Genomic DNA, 17,148 nt, shown 5'->3' with positions numbered 1-17,148 from the left:
CTACCGCCTGACTCAGAGCTCTGTTCTACCATTGAACCAAGGCTGACACCTATTGTTAGGCCAGCTTGAGTAATATATGTGAATACTTTGAGTCTGATTTCTCCCAGGAAATAAATTAATATGTGGATTAAGAATAAAAACTAGAAATTGTACTCAGAAAGATGATTAAACACCTTGCACAAAGATTTTTCTTTTTTATCACAGCTTGTTCAATCAGGTAACAGAGCACGTATCTCTGTTAAGGTCCTCAGTGTATATTCCTGCTGCAATCGACATTTGAACTTAACTATATGTTTTGATATCCCTGGGGATATAATCCAATTCTAAAAGCTGAGAACCTTGGTAGGAAGTGTAATGTACCTTTTTTTTTGTCAGATCACAATAAGATTTGAGAACACAGTGTGAAGTGGAGCAAGGTCTAATGACCATTAATGTGTCTGGCTTGACAGAAAATGGAAAGTGTGCTCCTGTCAGATTAAGTTGATTTCCAGTTTTGTGACTAGTCAGTGTATGATGTTTCATTTACTGGAGTTGAGATTGTTGAGTAAAAGATAAACGCCGATTTCAGGATACACCATGGGCTGCTTCTCCGTTGTGAATTGGTGAAGATTTAGCACTGGTGGAAAAACATAGATAGGAGTAACAATACTGAAACAGACCATAGGATGCAACCAGTCTGTATTGGTATTTAGCCTCCACGTGAACAATAGTCCAATTCATTTTGACTTATCATGTTCCAATATCTCATCTACTGACTTTTCCTCATCCACCTACCCAACCTAATCTTGAATGTCGACATAATTTCTGTCTCAAACACCAACCTGGTTAGTAAATTACACAACCTCATAACTCTCGGGGAAGAGGAAAGAGACTGAAGTGGAGATGATACCGGAATTGTTAATTTACTGCCAGAAATGCAGACCACTTCCATGCACAGGTCCAGATAACTTTCACATGAGAGGTGAGATAGTGTCAGTGAGGATGTAACACCAAATGATTCACAGAGCAAGGTGGAACTGGAAGAATGGGAAGAGTAAAGATATTCTACCTTCCCAGCAGAGACCAGGAATGAAGTTACTTTACCAGTAACTTTAATGTGACTCCTATCCAAATTCTGTTGTTACTAGCAATGTTCCTGAACACTGAATATGATAGATAAGAATTCTCATGAGAACGAGAGCTGCTCCTCACAGTATGAAGTGGCTGTGATTACTTCCCATCATGGTGAGATGAGGAAAGGGACAGGCAAAAGGGAAGAAGCAAAGGGAAAAATGAGGAGAGGAGAAGTTTGTTGGTTCAGGGGAGAAGAAACTGAGAGCGGCACTTTTAGGGAGGGGGACTGAAGTGGGAGAAGTCATGAATGGAGCTTTGGGAGGGAAGATACCAGGAGGACTCCCTTTAGTTAGTGGGGAGGGGTCAGTGGAAGAATAGAGAAACAGAAAGGATGCTTTGAAGTGATAAGGAAGGGACCATGACAACATTATCTTGTGGAAATATTATGCTATTTCCTTGCTTGAAACAAAGCCACGATAGATACATTTACAGCTTAAGTAATAACATTGTGTAACTACTTGCTTTCTTATGTCATGGGCTTAGAATCAAGGTGCTTCTTAGGCTCTCTGTTTCCCAGGGAACTGTAAGTTCATTTTGAAACTATGGATCAGCTCCATCTATCTTAGCGTGTGTAGAGTTGTTGTGAATCTTCAATTAGAGAAAAGTGCAGGTGGTACTGCATGCAGCATAAAGTTCTCCAAGGAGAAGCAGTTGTGCTGCATTATAGTAAGGCTAAGAGTTGAGGAGTACGGTGTAATGGAACAACCAGCATTCATCAACAAAGAAAGCTCTAGTTGCAAAACAGTTAAAAGTGCTGGAGCAAGGAGTATCTGGTATGAACATAGCCTGTCGGTCTCAAAATGTTGTTCCAATCAGGAGATAATCAGCAGAATGGCTCCCCTCTCATTCCACCCCTCAAATTAACGGCAACAGGTGTTTTTTTTTAAATGTTGCTTGCCAATTCAGTGAGTATTGAATTGTTTAAGTGCTGTGACTGCAAAAGACACACACAGACATGTTTCCTTGTAAGTTTTAAAAGAAAAGGGAGTAGTATTTATTGTATTTAACATGCAATCCAAAAAAATAATAAAAATGCTCTAACTGTCACTTGCACATGTACATGCATTCAAGAATTCACACACACACATGTGCAGAAGTAAGTGACAAAGTGGGAGGGTAGGTTAAATTACTTAAGAATCCAAAAAAGTCAATTGAATACGGATCCTGTAAATTGATGACTTAGGTGGTTTCAGACCGGGCCCAATGGTCTTTCCAGATTCTGAGTCGAGATGATTTAAAGATGTTGATGGATTATTTCTGTCTTTTCTTCAAGAATCAGCAGCTGCTATGTTGATGTTTAAGATGCTGTCTGTGGTATGTGGCCGGGAACACGCTTGCAGGGTGGCTGGAGATAGAGTGTGCCCACTGTGGATAGTTCTAGTTTCACCCTGACTGGCATGGTAAAAAAACAGTTTCTTAAAACACAAAGAGGCATAGCTGGCTCTTTACATGACCTCCTTTCACCAACTGGCCAGTTACTCAAATATGGTCATAATAGGTTGGTTCCAGGTCCATTGTTTAAAAATGATTAGATTATGGCAGATGGAGTTTCCTTTTCAGCCGGGATCCATTGTCCAAAGTGTTTGAGTCTCATGGCTTCTTCCACACCCAGACGAGTTATGTCTGGAAGTTTTGTGAATAGTTCAGGAGATGGGTCATTCACACTTGTCTAAGTTGATTAACTCTCTAGCGGGCTACTTCTAGATATCCCAGCCCCTTTCTGATGGCTTTGTAATTTGTAGGGCACAGCAATATAAATGTTCGGCCATTGTTAGGAGTTGCTGTTTAAGTCACTTGAAATGCAGTTGATCAGTCATTTTAAACCTATCCGGTAGTTTCAGCCCACTCAATAAATAAAGTCATTTTTGATATAAAACATGCTTTTATACAGTATTCTTGGGCCACATGGCAACAAGATAATGAATAAAAGCTTTCAGCCACAACTGTGCACAGTGTGTGCGATAGATTTTGGTTAATAATGGCTTCATTGTCATACATTTTATCAGGAGCAGCTGGTATGAACTAAATACAGAAAAACTAGAAACACACTGCAGATTAACAGGCTTCGGTAAACTGAAAGGACAAATATTTGGGGTGTATAACGCTTTATCAGAACTGAAGGTTGAAAGATGATGCAACATTTTATTAACATTATGAAAAACAGAACAAAAATGTCGGAGGGGGAGAATCAACAATTATGCAAATTACACAAAGACAGATCAGCCAATTAAAACCCTAGTGGCGCCTCACCATTGGTGTTACCTATTCACCAATACCGTGCTCACCCATTCAATTTGATCCTCCTGGTACCATTTGTCTCCACTCTGCATCACAGTCTTGATCAAGGCTAAAGGTAGAGTTGTTGCCCTTGACATTACCTCAGAACTTGACTGTGAATGCCACCAATGAAACTGAAGTCAGTAGTAATTAAAGGGAGTCACAGCTGACACAACAGAAGATAATTGTAGAATTGTAGTTGCTGAAAACCAGTCATCTCAGAACCAAGGCATCATTGCAAGAGTTCCTCAAGAAAGCATGCTTGGCCCAAACATCTTCAGCCATTTTATCCATGTCCTTCCCTTCATGATGAAGTTAGGAATGGAAATGTTTGCTGATTATTCCACAGTGTAAAAACTCCCTTCACACCTCCTCCAATAATAAAGCAGCACTCGCTACCTGAAACATCTTGGATGACATCCTTGTTTGGTCTGACAATTATTTGACAACATTTATGCTACAAAAGTTCCAGGGAATGACCACCTCAAGCAAGAGAAAGCTCAGCCATCTCCCTTTAACCTTCAATGTGATCATCATTAGCAAGAACCCTGACCATCAACATCTTAAATATTGACCAGAACCTGACCAGGACCATTCATGTCAACACTGGGGCAGAGTACCTTTACAATGAGTAGCTCATCTGATCCCTTAAACCTGCTCAACCACATGTCAAGGTGTGGTGGAATACCCACTGTCCACCTGGTTTAGTGCAGCTGTGTTAATACACAAGAAGCTCAACATGATCTACACAGAGGTGTTCACTTTAGTGGTGCCCTGTCACTGGGCTCATTATGCCGCCCCTCCATTGCAACCACACTGTGAATGCAGCATGTAAAATACAACAACAGCTCAATTGGAATTTCTGTGACACATGCTTTCTATCCTGTCTAAAAAGAGGTAGAAGATGATTAAACATGTGGAACTGATGTAATATAAAGTTCACAATTTTGCCAAGAAACACTATGCAGGACAAATCACATCCTAAAATATGCTAATCCATTTAAGAAGAAGCAAAGCTTAATTTATGTCAAGAAGTTAGTGGTTATTCAAGTCAGAAATTATGTGTAGGTGATGAAAGCGGAGGCTAAAATTAATCCCTGGAAGTTACAAGGACAAATACAGAAGAAGCATATCATAGGAACCCAGTGGAACAGTGCATTGGCTTACCAACAAGTTGGGCAACTAAGTGGCAATGACATGGGTTGGCAACTTTATTCCTCATGTAATGAGTTTTCAATCCCAGTCAGGGTTTATTTTATTCATTTATGTGATGTAAGCATTGCTGGCAAGACCAACATTTGTTGCCCATCCCTAATTGTCCTTGAGAGACAGAATTGAAAATATGTAAGTTATTATTTCTATTGGCACCAAAAGTTAACTCCCCCTGACCACCACCCTTCCCCCCACACCCCATCCGCCCCGACATACCCCAAGGATATCTGCTACCTGAATAACCTTTGCTTTGGTGCACAACAGGGCAGGGAAACTGATTGTCCACTCTTCTAAAAACAAACATATCTTGTTGCCCCCATTCAGGAAAAAAAAATCACACCCATGATATTTCTTAAAGTATCCCTTTATCCTTTGCAGTGCTCTAATGTTAAAAGAGCTGTTGTTCTATATTTCTGTATATTATTTAAATAAAATCTGACTCTTATCAGGAATATTTCTTTTCTTGACAATACTGTCTTAAAAGAACAACACTTTCAGAAGCAATGTAATTTCCATTGAAATGCATTGAAATGCATTTTCATGCTGTTGCAGATGCCACTGAGAATACCTGATATAAATAGATACCTTCACGTTCTCAGAAATGTTAGATGAGCCATAGTGTTTGACAGCTGAGACATTCATTACTCATGAATAACCCCATGGATTTGAAGTTTCTCAGCACTGAGGGAAAGTAGGTATTGAAAATAATGAAACTAAACTAGAATGTTCATACAAACAGTTCAGCGCTACTGATGTAAAAAACATTATTATTCAGACTAGGATTCCCATGGGTGTTAAATTTTACTGCAGTGCAGGGCATTTCAGATGTATTTTTATGCCTCTTTCTCTGTGGAATGAGCAAGGATACAATCAAGTATATGTACGAAATAAATTCGGGTGGCCTACATGGCATCAACAACTCAAAAACAAAAGAGTTCAAATGATATCGGGGAAGATTCTAAAATTACTATGTGCGAGAGGCAGGGGACAATAAAAAATATTTTGTCAGTTCATAAGACACCTCAAGTAGCTGTAATTCTCAAAGTTTCACCTTGGGTGACCAATCTTCAAGTTTTTATTTAGGGACTTGCAATGGTGTGCAAATGGTTTAAGTTATGACAGGTTTACTCCAGTTCCAGCAGAAAATTAAGCCTAACATCAAATGAATGAGTGCCATAAGGATAAAATTAAGGCGATTTTTTTAAAGTGCATTCCTATGTTAACCTTCTTAAATATATCTTCTATTTTTTTCATTTCCTAGGTGACTTTTAAAGCGACAAAATACTCTGTCTCTCCAGATCTCAGATTTGTTCTTCTTGCATATGACGTCAAACAGGTAAACTAACAATTATACAAAATAGATATTTTTTGTAAATACCAGGAAAGCGTCTTATCTGCGGATCTCACAAGTGCATTTTATAATATCGAGAAATCAGTATACTTATTGGAATATTTCCAGATTCTGGTTTGATTATTTGGGCTGTTGTCGTAAAAACAGGGACTTGAATTTTACTGTGTGGATATTTTCTTTGGTGAAAACCTATTTTGCCCCCTGCTGCTACAGTAAATGGAGTGCTTGCTCCAGCTCCAAATCAATTTGTCATGTTTTTCAACCTCTGTATAAATAGTAACAGCTCAGAAAACAAATGTGGTTGAAATAGAGAAAATAGAAATTATTAACAAACATATCGATTTTATACTCCAGTGTAAAAGTGTGTGCTTATGCTGATGACATATCCTTTCTCCATTGGCTTAGAAGGTATTTAAAGACTTTCTCTCTCTAATAATGTTCTGTTTCTACATTTTTTTCTGTTTTGAACTTTGATTTAGTTTCATTTAGTACCCACTGTGAGCGGTTGATAAAAGAGTAAATGTTCAAGTTGTGCAAAATTGTGTAGTGGTGGTGGGGGACAGTATAGTAAGGGAGATTGACACTACTCTCTGTAGCAAGAAGTGAGGGTCCAGAAGGCTATGTTACCTGCCCGGTGCCGGCGTTCAAGACATTTGCTCAGGGCTGGAGAAGACTTAAAGTGGAAGGGGGAGGATCCAGTGGTCGTGGTCCATGTAGGTACCAAGGACATAGGCAGGATGAGGAAGGAGGTTCTGCATAGCCACTATCAGGAGTTAGGCACCAAATTAAGAAGCTGAACCTTAAGGGTAATAATCTCATTACCTGAGCTACATGCAAATTGGCATAGGGCAAATAAGATTAGAGAGATGAATGCGTGGCTCAAAGACTGATGTAGGAGAAGTGGGTTCCAGTTTGTGGGGCACTGGCACCGGTACTGGGGAAACTGGGGTTGTACCATTGGGACGGTCTACACCTGAACCATCCTGGAGCTGGTGTTCTAGTGAGCCGCATAACTAGGGAAGTAGAGAGGGCTTTGACATACGTGCATACGAACATACATCGAACATATGAAAATACGAATTAGGAGCAGGCCACTAAGCCTCTCGAGCCTGCTCCGCTATTCAATAAGATCATGGCTGATCTGAATATAACCTCAACCCCACATTCCTACTTACACCCGATAACCTTTCACCCCCTTGTTAATCAAGAATCTGTCTAGCTCTGCCTTAAAAATATTCAAAGATTCTGCTTCCACCGTCTTTTGAGGAAGAGAATTCCAAAGACTCTGAGAGAAAAAAATTTCTCCTCATCTCTTGTCTTAAATGAGCGACCCCTTATTTTTAAACAGTGACCCCAAGTTCTAGATTCTCCCACAACGGGAAACATCCTCTCCACATCCACCCTGTCAAGACCCCTCAGGATCTTAAAGGTTTCAATTAAGTCACCTGTTACTCTTCTAAATTCAAGTGGATGCAAGCCTAACCTGTCCAGCCTTTCCTCATGAGACAACGCACCTGTCCTGGTATTAGTCTAGTAAACTTTCTCTGAACTGCTTATAATGCATTTACATCTTTCTTTAAATAAGAAGACCAGTACTTTACACAATACTCCAGATGTGGTCTCACCAACGCCCTGTACAACTGAAGCATAACCTCCCTACTTTTGCAATCAATTCCCCTCACAACAAACGATAACATTCTATTAGCTTTCCTAATTACCAGTTATACCTGCATATTAACCTTTTCTGATTCATGAACCAGGACACCCAGATCCCTCTGAATCTCAGAGCTCTGCAATCTCTCACCGTTTAGATAATAATTTTACTTTTTATTCTTCCTTCCAAAACAAACGATTTCACATTTGCCCACATTACATTCCATTTACCAGATCTTTGCCACTCACTTAACCTATCCCTGTCACTTTGTAGCCTCCTTTCGTCCTCTTCACAATTTACTTCCCTACCTATCTTTGTGTCATCAGCAAATTTAGCAACCATTCCTTTGGTCCCTTCATCCAAGTCAGTTATACAAATTGTAAAAATTTGAGGCCCCGGCACTGATCGCTGTGGCACAGCACTCGTCACACCCTGCCAACCAGAAAAAGACCCACTTATGCCAACTCTCTGCTTCCTGTTAGCTAGCCAATCTTCTATCCATGTCAACATGTTACCCCCTACACCATGAGCTTTTATTTTCTGCAATAACGTTTGATGTGGCACTTTATCAAATGCCTTCTGGAAATCTAAGTGCAGTACATCCACCGGCTCCCCTTTATCCACAGCACATGTGACTCCTTCAGAGAACTCCAATAAATTGGTCAAATGCGATTTCCCTTTCACAAAACCAAGTTAACTCTGCCTGATTGCCTTGAATTTCTTTAAGTGTTCTGCTGTAACATCTTAAAGGTCAAAGCCTGTTGATTATTGGCAATATAAGCTGTAATACTGTGGCCGGGATTTTCCCGCCCTGTCGCGGGCGGGACCCGCCGTGGGCGAGGTGATGTCCCACTCAGAAGCCCATGGGCTTGCGGCGGGACCGGAAGATCACAGCAGCGGGTGGGTGCGGAATCCCGTCGTGTGTGTTTAAATAACAGCAAATTACAGAAGTCCCAGGAGTAAATACCTGAAAATTTATGTAAAGTTCTTCCAATATCTCTCTGTACCTTCAATGGAAGATTGGTAAACACTCTAGAGAAACTGGATAAACAGTGAAAATCCTATTCCAAAGAATATTACTTTGTTTTCAGTGATTTTTTTTTCTATATTTCAGCTGTCTCTGTTCAAATTCTCACCGCCACCTCCAACTCATTGGATATCACTATTCACTATTATTAAAGCTATTATAATTGAAAGGATATTTAAGGCAGATGGTATTGAGGAGTAATCCCTTTAGGAATTCCATCAATCTCCTCCTCAGAAAAAAGATATTTCAACTGTGTGGAGATTCCTTGCAATAAATAAAACAATCCAGTTTGTACTAATCTGACAATTGAAAGCCAAATAGGAAATAGCTTCCCCAGAAAGTTTACATTTGCCAAAAGTCATTAGTAGGTGGCTAAATGAGATAATACTTATTTGTAGAGGCTGAATTTAGCATCCCGCATGATTGGGTCACAAAGAGGCAAGCGGTTGCTGCTGAATCTTTGCACTTTCCGTTGGCGAAACCAAACCATTCAGTGGAATATGGAGTATCCAATCTTGTCAGGTGGCAATGCATTCATTTTTTTGCAAATCTGGCCTGATCTCTCTTTCACAAAGATACCATCTTTAACAAGTCTTGCTGCTTCCCCTACCTCAGCCAACTGTCCTCAAAACCTGAAAACATACCTTTGTCACCTCCAGACTCAATTGCTTCAATACTTTCCCAGCCAACCTCCTATCTCCACCCTCCCTAATTGTCCGCCCATTCAAAAATCTGCTGTCCATATCCTGTGCCATACCAAATTTCACATGCCATCGTCCCTGGGGTCTCTCTACCAATGTCATAAATTTCAAATTTGCATCCCTATATTTAAATCTCTTCATCTTTCCCATCCCCACCTGAGAACCTCCTCTAGTCCGAGAAGTCTCTCCACCAAACTCTCTATTTGAATATCAGTAGCACCTCTGATAACACTTGGAGGATCCTAACTGTAATTTGTAATTTGTTATGGCACAGCAGTTGGTGAAGGCTGAGTGTTTAAATCCCAGAGGGAAACTTGTACAACTGTCATAAACTATATTTTCAAATGATATGTTTGAGATGCAGCTCTGAATTCAAGAATAAGACCACTGAGCCTCGAGAGGTATTTTATATGAAACTAAATTAAACATTTATTAATTTATGACAAACTAAACACATACACGTGTCTACAAATTACTACCATAATAACTTTTAAACAAACCCCCAAATTAATCACTCCCAGGTAAATTTTCACCAAGGCAATAATAACCCATGGATTTTAAATAGACACCAGGCAAAGCACATTTGACCTTACAAATTCAAAATGAGGTTCCTTGCAATTTGGCTCCTTTGCAGACACAGTCATAGGCTTACAGGTTGGTTAGATCTTAAATGCCTCTGACTTATACACGCAAACTCCTTTCTGTTTATGCCCAGCTTTTCCTTTGAATGTAAATTTTCCATTGTATCACTAGGCTATTAACATCGCATCTACTGACAATAACATTTTCATCCCACTAATTTTATTAGTAATATAAACATATTGCTTGACGTCTCCCAGCTAGGTGCAAGATTTTACTCCCACTCTTGAATGCGTTATTCAACAAATGCAAATTTACACTTTATCTTCTATCCTCCTTACTGTTTACCCAATTAACATCTCAAAATCCCAATCAACATCTACTATACATCAAAGCACCCAGACTAGCTGTCTTTAATCCAATTAAGACACACGCAGCCAAACGCATAGACAGAGAACCCACTACAATTCCAATTTAAAAATAATTTCCAGTAACATTATAGACATTAATATCTCTTCATGACACAATTAAGCTTGGACGAATGTAAGATATGTCCCATTGGAGACAGAGGATCAATCCCATATTAGGAAAAAATGAACACTATTTGTGCGGATTTCTCAGTAGCTTAGTTTGTTATATTGGCGGTGGTTTTCTATGCATGTAAAACACATGCAGATGCGTGATGCTGTATGTGGCTTTTTAGGCAATTGCTTCAAGGAGGTGATTTAGTTTTTGGTGCATGATTAGTGTCAGGAAACTAGAAAAGCTCTTCCCAACCAAAATGGATTCAATGGTTTTCCTCAGTGTCTGGCTCCAGTGTTGATTTCTGTTGGGGACTAAATGCAGTCCCAGCATGGGCCACCGTTTTCGGTGGTGCTGCTGGGACCAGTGAACATTTGGCCATTTGATTAGCGGGCACCTCTTGCAGTCATGACTTCCTCCTCAGGTGAGGGTTGAAGTCTTGCCCTGAGCCAATTAACCAGTCATTAAATTGCTGTGAGGCAAGCCTCTAGCGCGGGAGCATGATTGCCCACGACATTTGCACTGGGGGCGGGGATCCTAGTCAAGAGTAAAATCCAGCCTGTATTTTTTACTGGTCTGGATGATAATTCTGCTTGAAAAAGTACCTTATTTAAATCCATAGGTTCCTCGGTTTAAAATAGCCTTTCCCAGTGTGTCCTGATGCAGTGAATTCATAAAAGTCTCAATAGAATATTCCTGTGGTTCATATGCTCGATCTGTTGACTTTAAAATTCTGAACAAAGGTGAAAAGTCTCTACAATTTCCAAAAGGATAAATGGACATATTTATGATTTGAAAACAGAGTGGAAAAGCACTTGGGCTTTTGTAAATCTTGCCGAATTCAGCAATTAGTGAATCATCAATGACATTGTAAAAAAAGAATGTTGTTATGTTTGTGTAACATTGTATAAGTTTTACCATTATGACCAATAAGAGTTTTTAAGATTTATATTATGAGATTGCTATAGGTTAAATTCAGTTTACAAGGAGTTAATTCCCAGGGAAATATGACATTTTATTGATTTACTATTACCCAGCACACATTAGTCAATGGATGGAGTCTTCAAAGTTTTGAAGTGTTAATTATCTTTCAAAAGATGGATTGAACATTCATAACAGTGTTTACCTATGCAGGTTTCCGTAACTTTGAAACTATGGGAGTCATTGAATATAATTCTAAGTATAATCTATCCTTCCTTCTCCCCAGACAGACTGCAAAACACCCTTTCATGAAGGCAACATCCTGTTTAAAAAGTAACTCTGTTGCATGTTGAACAGTTTGTTTGTTATTCTACATACACTGGTCATACAAGGCGGGAACTGTTTGCAAAATTACTAAGATGACATTTCAGAAAGTAAAAGCAATGCTCCTGAAAACAAAATGCTTGTATCTTTGCTGATATATTGAAATAGTTTTGTGTTGCAATTATTCTTTTTGTGTCTGGTCGGCAGCAGTGGTCCCTCGAAAACAAGGATGAGGTCCGTCAAGCTTGGTGAGACTTCAGATGACTGAGGAGCCCAATTCTGGATCCACATGTTCCTCCGCAGTGGGAGCACATTGTTGCGCAGGGGAGCGGAAAGTGCAGCCCCGGGTTGGCTTCCTTCTCCGTCCTCTGCCTCCACCATTCTGCCTCGCTGTCGAGTCGCTGAGCCTCGAAGTGGCTTGTGCCTTGATGGACCAGGTGGTGTCATGCCGAGCAATGCCGAGCAGCATTCTCCTCCCAGTCAGTGGTGTTAATGCCTCCGTGCTTTAGGGCGACCTTCAGCATATCCTTATACATTTTGCTTAGCCCGCCCTTTGAGCGTTGGCTAATGGAGTGCTGTGAGAAGAAAACCTGCCGAGTGAGATAGTTTTCCGGATTCTGGATGCAATGGGCCATCCAGCAGAGTTGGTTCCACAGGAGCAGGGCTTCAGTGCTGGTAGACGCAGCTTCATGGAGGACGCTCGCATTAGTCCGGCGGTCCTTCCATTTGATCCCCAGGATTCGACGCATGGACCGCTGATGGAAGCACTCAAGGATCTTAATGTGGCTTCAGATAACAGCCGTAGAGGTGGGTGGCCAATACAATGGCCTTAGAAATAAGTACCATTGTTGACTTGCGAAGGTCCCTGTTGTCAAAGACATGTTGGTGCAGCTTGAAGAAGGCAGCACTGGCACAGTTGGCTCAGTGTTGGACTTCCTCATCGATGGTAGTCCCTTGGGAGAGGTGCCGAGAAAAGGGAAATGCTACCCATACATGGAAGAAAGCTTGAAAGCATGTGGTGACCCAGGGGAGAGGAACATCGGAAGGAGAGTTCAAAACCCTGGAGGTGGACCCTTGTTGAAGGCACCTGAGAGAAAACATCAGTTTGCGAGAAGATTCCATCGTGAGTTGTTGGAGAGTGGAGATTGGAAAGACGGAGTTCAATGAGACTGGTTGTCAATGTGACAAGTGACTCGGGGTAGTTGAGGAGAGATCCATAGCATCTGTTTGGGGTGGCATCTGTCACTTAGTTTCAGAGAGTGATGTGTCTGACCACAGGTCGTCTATTGTTTTACATGGATTATGTACTTATTGTGAATATTAGAGTATAAGATAGCTTTTGTAACTTGTGTTATCCTTACAAATCTGTATATATCTGTAAAGGTATAGTTGTGGGTGAAGGAGTTTTGCAATATAGTTCATTTTTTCTTGTTTAATAAATGTTTTATTCTTTTGTTAAAAGTTCATCAGCTGACTCCTGTGACTCTGTTCAGTAGCTACTCTCCACGTATCTAAACAAAAAGTAAAAGTTAGGATCTATCAAGTCGGGTTCCACACTGGGATCAGGCTTGCCAGTAATAATATCAGCTGGGAATGTAACAATATTACTAATCAAAGCAGATCAACATTAGTTCTACAGCAGTTTTTTTTTTTAACTGAGCTTTTTATAAGCATTGCTAAGTTTGAAATAGAAATCAGCAAGATCCATAATGAGTGGATGATGTGCTGCACCAGTTTACCAGTCAAGTGGTGTATGTGAAAATGACTTCATTTGATCCAGCACAATGCAAGCTGTGAAGTATTCATTTTATGCTGTAGAATTGTAATATAACAACCCATCTAGCTTAAGACGCTGGAATTATAAAAATTATTGTGGTTTCTTACATTTATCTAGATTAAACTGATTAATAGCTTTTCAGCATACCAGCTGATTACCCTTGGCATTGCTAACAATAGGTTTAAAAATCTGTTGTTTTATCCACACCATTGCAACATTGGGCGGCCCAAAGACAGACCTGGTTGAGCAAAAGATGGGTCTGGAAAGGGCAGTTTTAATTGTAATGAGAGAGATGCACAGTGCAGCAGTAGCCCATATTCTTAGCTAATATCACTACAGTCAACACCTCTTTTCCTTTTGTCTTTGACATCTTTTGGCTATCTCCACCTATCACTGGCCCTCTATCCAGCTCTACCTGTCCCACCTCCCTTAAACCAGCTGATGTTTTACCTCTTTCCTATTTTGCCTTAGTTCTGGTGAAGAGTCATTCGGACTCGAAACGTTAACTGTATTCCTCTCTGCAGATGCTGTCAGACCTGCTGAGCTTTTCCACGTATTTTTGTTTTTGTTTTGGATTTCCAGCATCCGCAGTTTTTTGCTTTTATTCTTGTGCTGTCCTGAAGAATGGTCCTACCATCTCGGCGAACCCCACCTCTCCCCCCACACTCCCCACCCCCCCGCCACCAAAAAATTATTAGAATGACCTTTTTGGGGTCTCATCTGCTGTACTGCCAGGTTTTACTGAGCACTGTTTCTTAACTTATTCTGGCTAGGTGTAACTTTTCACCCCCTCTTTTGAATTCAAGCTAGTCAGGTTTATTTAAAAATAAGGGGTCACTCATTTAAGACAGAGATGAGGAGAATTTTTTTTCTCTCAGAGGTCGTAAGTCTTGAGAACTCTTCCTCAAAATACGGTGGAAGCAGAGTCTTTGAATATTTTTAAGGCAAAATAGATAGATTCTTGATAAGAGGGAGAAAGGTTATCAGGCATAGGTGGGAATATGGAGTTGAGGTTACAATCAGATCAGTCGTGATCTTATTGGCCAGAATTTTCCCGTCGGTGATTTGAGGGCGGGGCCCACTCGCTGACAGGAAAATGATGTGGAATGATGTCGGGAGGAACCCCCGACGTCATCCCAGTCCATTTAAATTTTTAGGAAGGTGAGCGGACAGTGAAATCAGCTGTTCGCCCACCGACCTGTCAATAGCCAATTGAGGCCATTGGCAGGATCATTAAGCTCATTGAAAGGTCTGCCCGTCCAACCTTAAGGCTGGCGGGCAGGCCAGGAGCCCCAGCGGGCTTCTGAAAAAAGATAAAACCTCATCCACTGGCGGGATGAGGTTTCATCTCAGTTTTTAAAAAGTTTATTAATGTTTCACTCATATTTATTAACATGTCCCACCTCGTGTGACAGTATCACATGAGGGGGACATTTTAATAATGTTTTTCTTTCTCTATTTTTAAAGTTAAATATTCAGCGCTCTCACTGAGACAGCACTTAGTCTCAGGGAGCAGTGTGCTCTTTCGCGCATGCGCGAAAGAGCGCACATTGACAGATGGGGAGTCCCTTCACCCCCCCCCCCCCCCCCCCACCCCGCACAGGAAGCGCATAGTGCTTCCTGTCGGGCAGGCCGCTGGGCAGGCCTTAATTGGCCCACCAACGTAAAATGGCGGCCAGCCCCATTTTGGCGGCAGAGTTCAGCTGCCCGCCCGCCGCCGAGCCGGTGGGGCCCACCCGCCCATCAAGGTCAAAATTCTGGCCATTGAATGGCAGAGCAGGCTCACGGGGTCCAGTAGCCTATTCCTGCCCCTAATTCGTGTGTTCATATTTTGATAACAATTTGTGTTCATCTCGTGCTTTTAAAGCAGTAGAGAGTCCCAAGGTGCTTCACAAGAGCATTTTCAAACAAAATTTGACAGCAGGCCACATAAAGAGATATTTGGGCAATTGACCAAAAGCTTGGTCAAAGAGGTCGGTCTTATGGAGCATCTTAAAGAAGATGGAGAGTGGAGAAGGGGCTTCTTGCTTTTTGTCCTTTGAGGCATTGTTGAATGTTCATCATCTGGGGTGTTTGGTAGGGGTCCAGTGGGTGTGAGGGTGACTGCTGAGGCCAATTTGCACCTGGAGGTTTCTGCTGTAAATTGAGTTTTGGACAAGTTGCTGGTGCAGGATTTCCTTTCCTTGTGTTTTATCTCAGCCTCTGATATGCGCTTACTTTTGAAGGAGGCTGCACCATGTTTTATGTGATTGCACCAGGTGCAGCAATCCTGGATGAGCTTTCTAGAACAAACTGGGCAGGACTGTTGCTCTATAGACTTTCAGTTTGATAGGTGGACTTACTCCCCTTCGTTCCTAGACTGTTTTTCAAAGTCTACCAAAGGCTACACTTGTTTTGGCAATTCTTGCATGTGTCTCATCATCAATATAGAGAGCTCGAGAGAGAGTATGCTTCTGAGATAAGTGAACTTATCCACTGCTGACAGGTTCTGGTCATGGACTGAAACCTTGGGCTCAAGATGGGGCTTTCCTGGAGCAAACTGGTACATTACTTCAGTTTTCTTCATGTTGACCATAAGGCCAATGTTGTCACATGCATTGGAGAACAAGTCCATGTTACATTGCATGTCCAGCTCTTAACCAGTAGTTAGTGATCTATCTTGGTCCAGTGGTAAGACAAATCTAAACGGGTGGGGATAGATCCGGATGCAGTGGGTGACCAGGACATTTTCTGTATCTTATCGAGCTCTATACATTCCACACAGTGCTGACCCACCTTCAAGACCGTTGGACTTTAGATTGGTCTCATCTGCCCAGTCCGCAGAAATCAGTCTTTGCATGCCAAGATAGGCAGGGCACCTGATGGTTATCCTCACTTGGTTTGGCCCACCCATCTAAGTGGTTTACTAGAATGGTTGCTGTCACATGCTAACTACTTGGAGCCACAGGTGAGAGCTGGGTGAAGGTGCAGACCAATATAGGATGAGCCATTCCAAAGAGTGGGGTGAGCCTGCCTGTGAGCAATGCTTTCCCTCTCTTACGCCCAACCTTTCACCAAAAGGTTGGTGGTTTACGTCCATCCAGGGACAAAGCTTTAACCATTTTCTCCCCATTAGTGATGAAGAGGTTTAAGAACCTTGGCAATGGTGGTGTGATTAAAATGGTGGACGCTCAAGAGATTAAAATTGGAAGAGCGCAGATATCTTGGACAGCGGAGGAGATTACCAAAATAGGGAGTGGTGAGGCCATGGAGGAATTTGAAAACAAGAATAAGAATGTTAAAATTGAGGTGTTCCTTGCAGGAGTCAAAGGTAGGCCAGTGAGCACAGGGTACTGAGTGAACAGGAGTGAGTGTGAGATAGGGCACGGACAGCAAAGTTGTGGGAGACTGGCTAGGAGTGAATTGGAATAGTCAAGTGTAGAGTTAACAAATGCATTGATGAGAATTTCAGCAATAGAATGAACCGAGGCGAGGAGGAAGTTGTTACAGAGCTGGAAACAGACAGTCTTGCTGATGATGGAATATTTGTTTGGAAGCTCATCTTTGAGTCAAATCTGACAAGATGGTTGTGAACAGTCGAGCCCTGCCTCAGAGGGAGTGCTGGAGTCAACAGCTAGGCAACGGCCCAAAAAAAATGATAGCAGAAAAGAAACAAGACAGTATCAACTCCAGTGTAATTCAACTGCCACC

General features: G+C 41.4%; 1 protein-coding gene across 1 annotated transcript in view; it reads left to right on the top strand.

Annotated features, from left to right (window-relative positions):
- Positions 1-17,148, top strand: part of dpp10 (dipeptidyl peptidase like 10) — a 942,753-nt gene that overhangs the window by 482,953 nt on the left and 442,652 nt on the right. The window contains exon 5 of the mRNA XM_078552405.1: positions 5,864-5,938. Within this exon, the coding sequence (XP_078408531.1) occupies positions 5,864-5,938 (75 nt within the window). The remainder of the gene's footprint in view (positions 1-5,863; positions 5,939-17,148) is intronic.

This window comes from Cetorhinus maximus, chromosome 11 (genome assembly GCF_964194155.1).
Source record: "Cetorhinus maximus chromosome 11, sCetMax3.hap1.1, whole genome shotgun sequence".
NCBI lineage: Eukaryota > Metazoa > Chordata > Chondrichthyes > Lamniformes > Cetorhinidae > Cetorhinus > Cetorhinus maximus.
The sequence above is the reverse complement of the archived record's forward strand: the minus strand, read 5'-3'. Positions and strand labels throughout refer to the sequence as shown.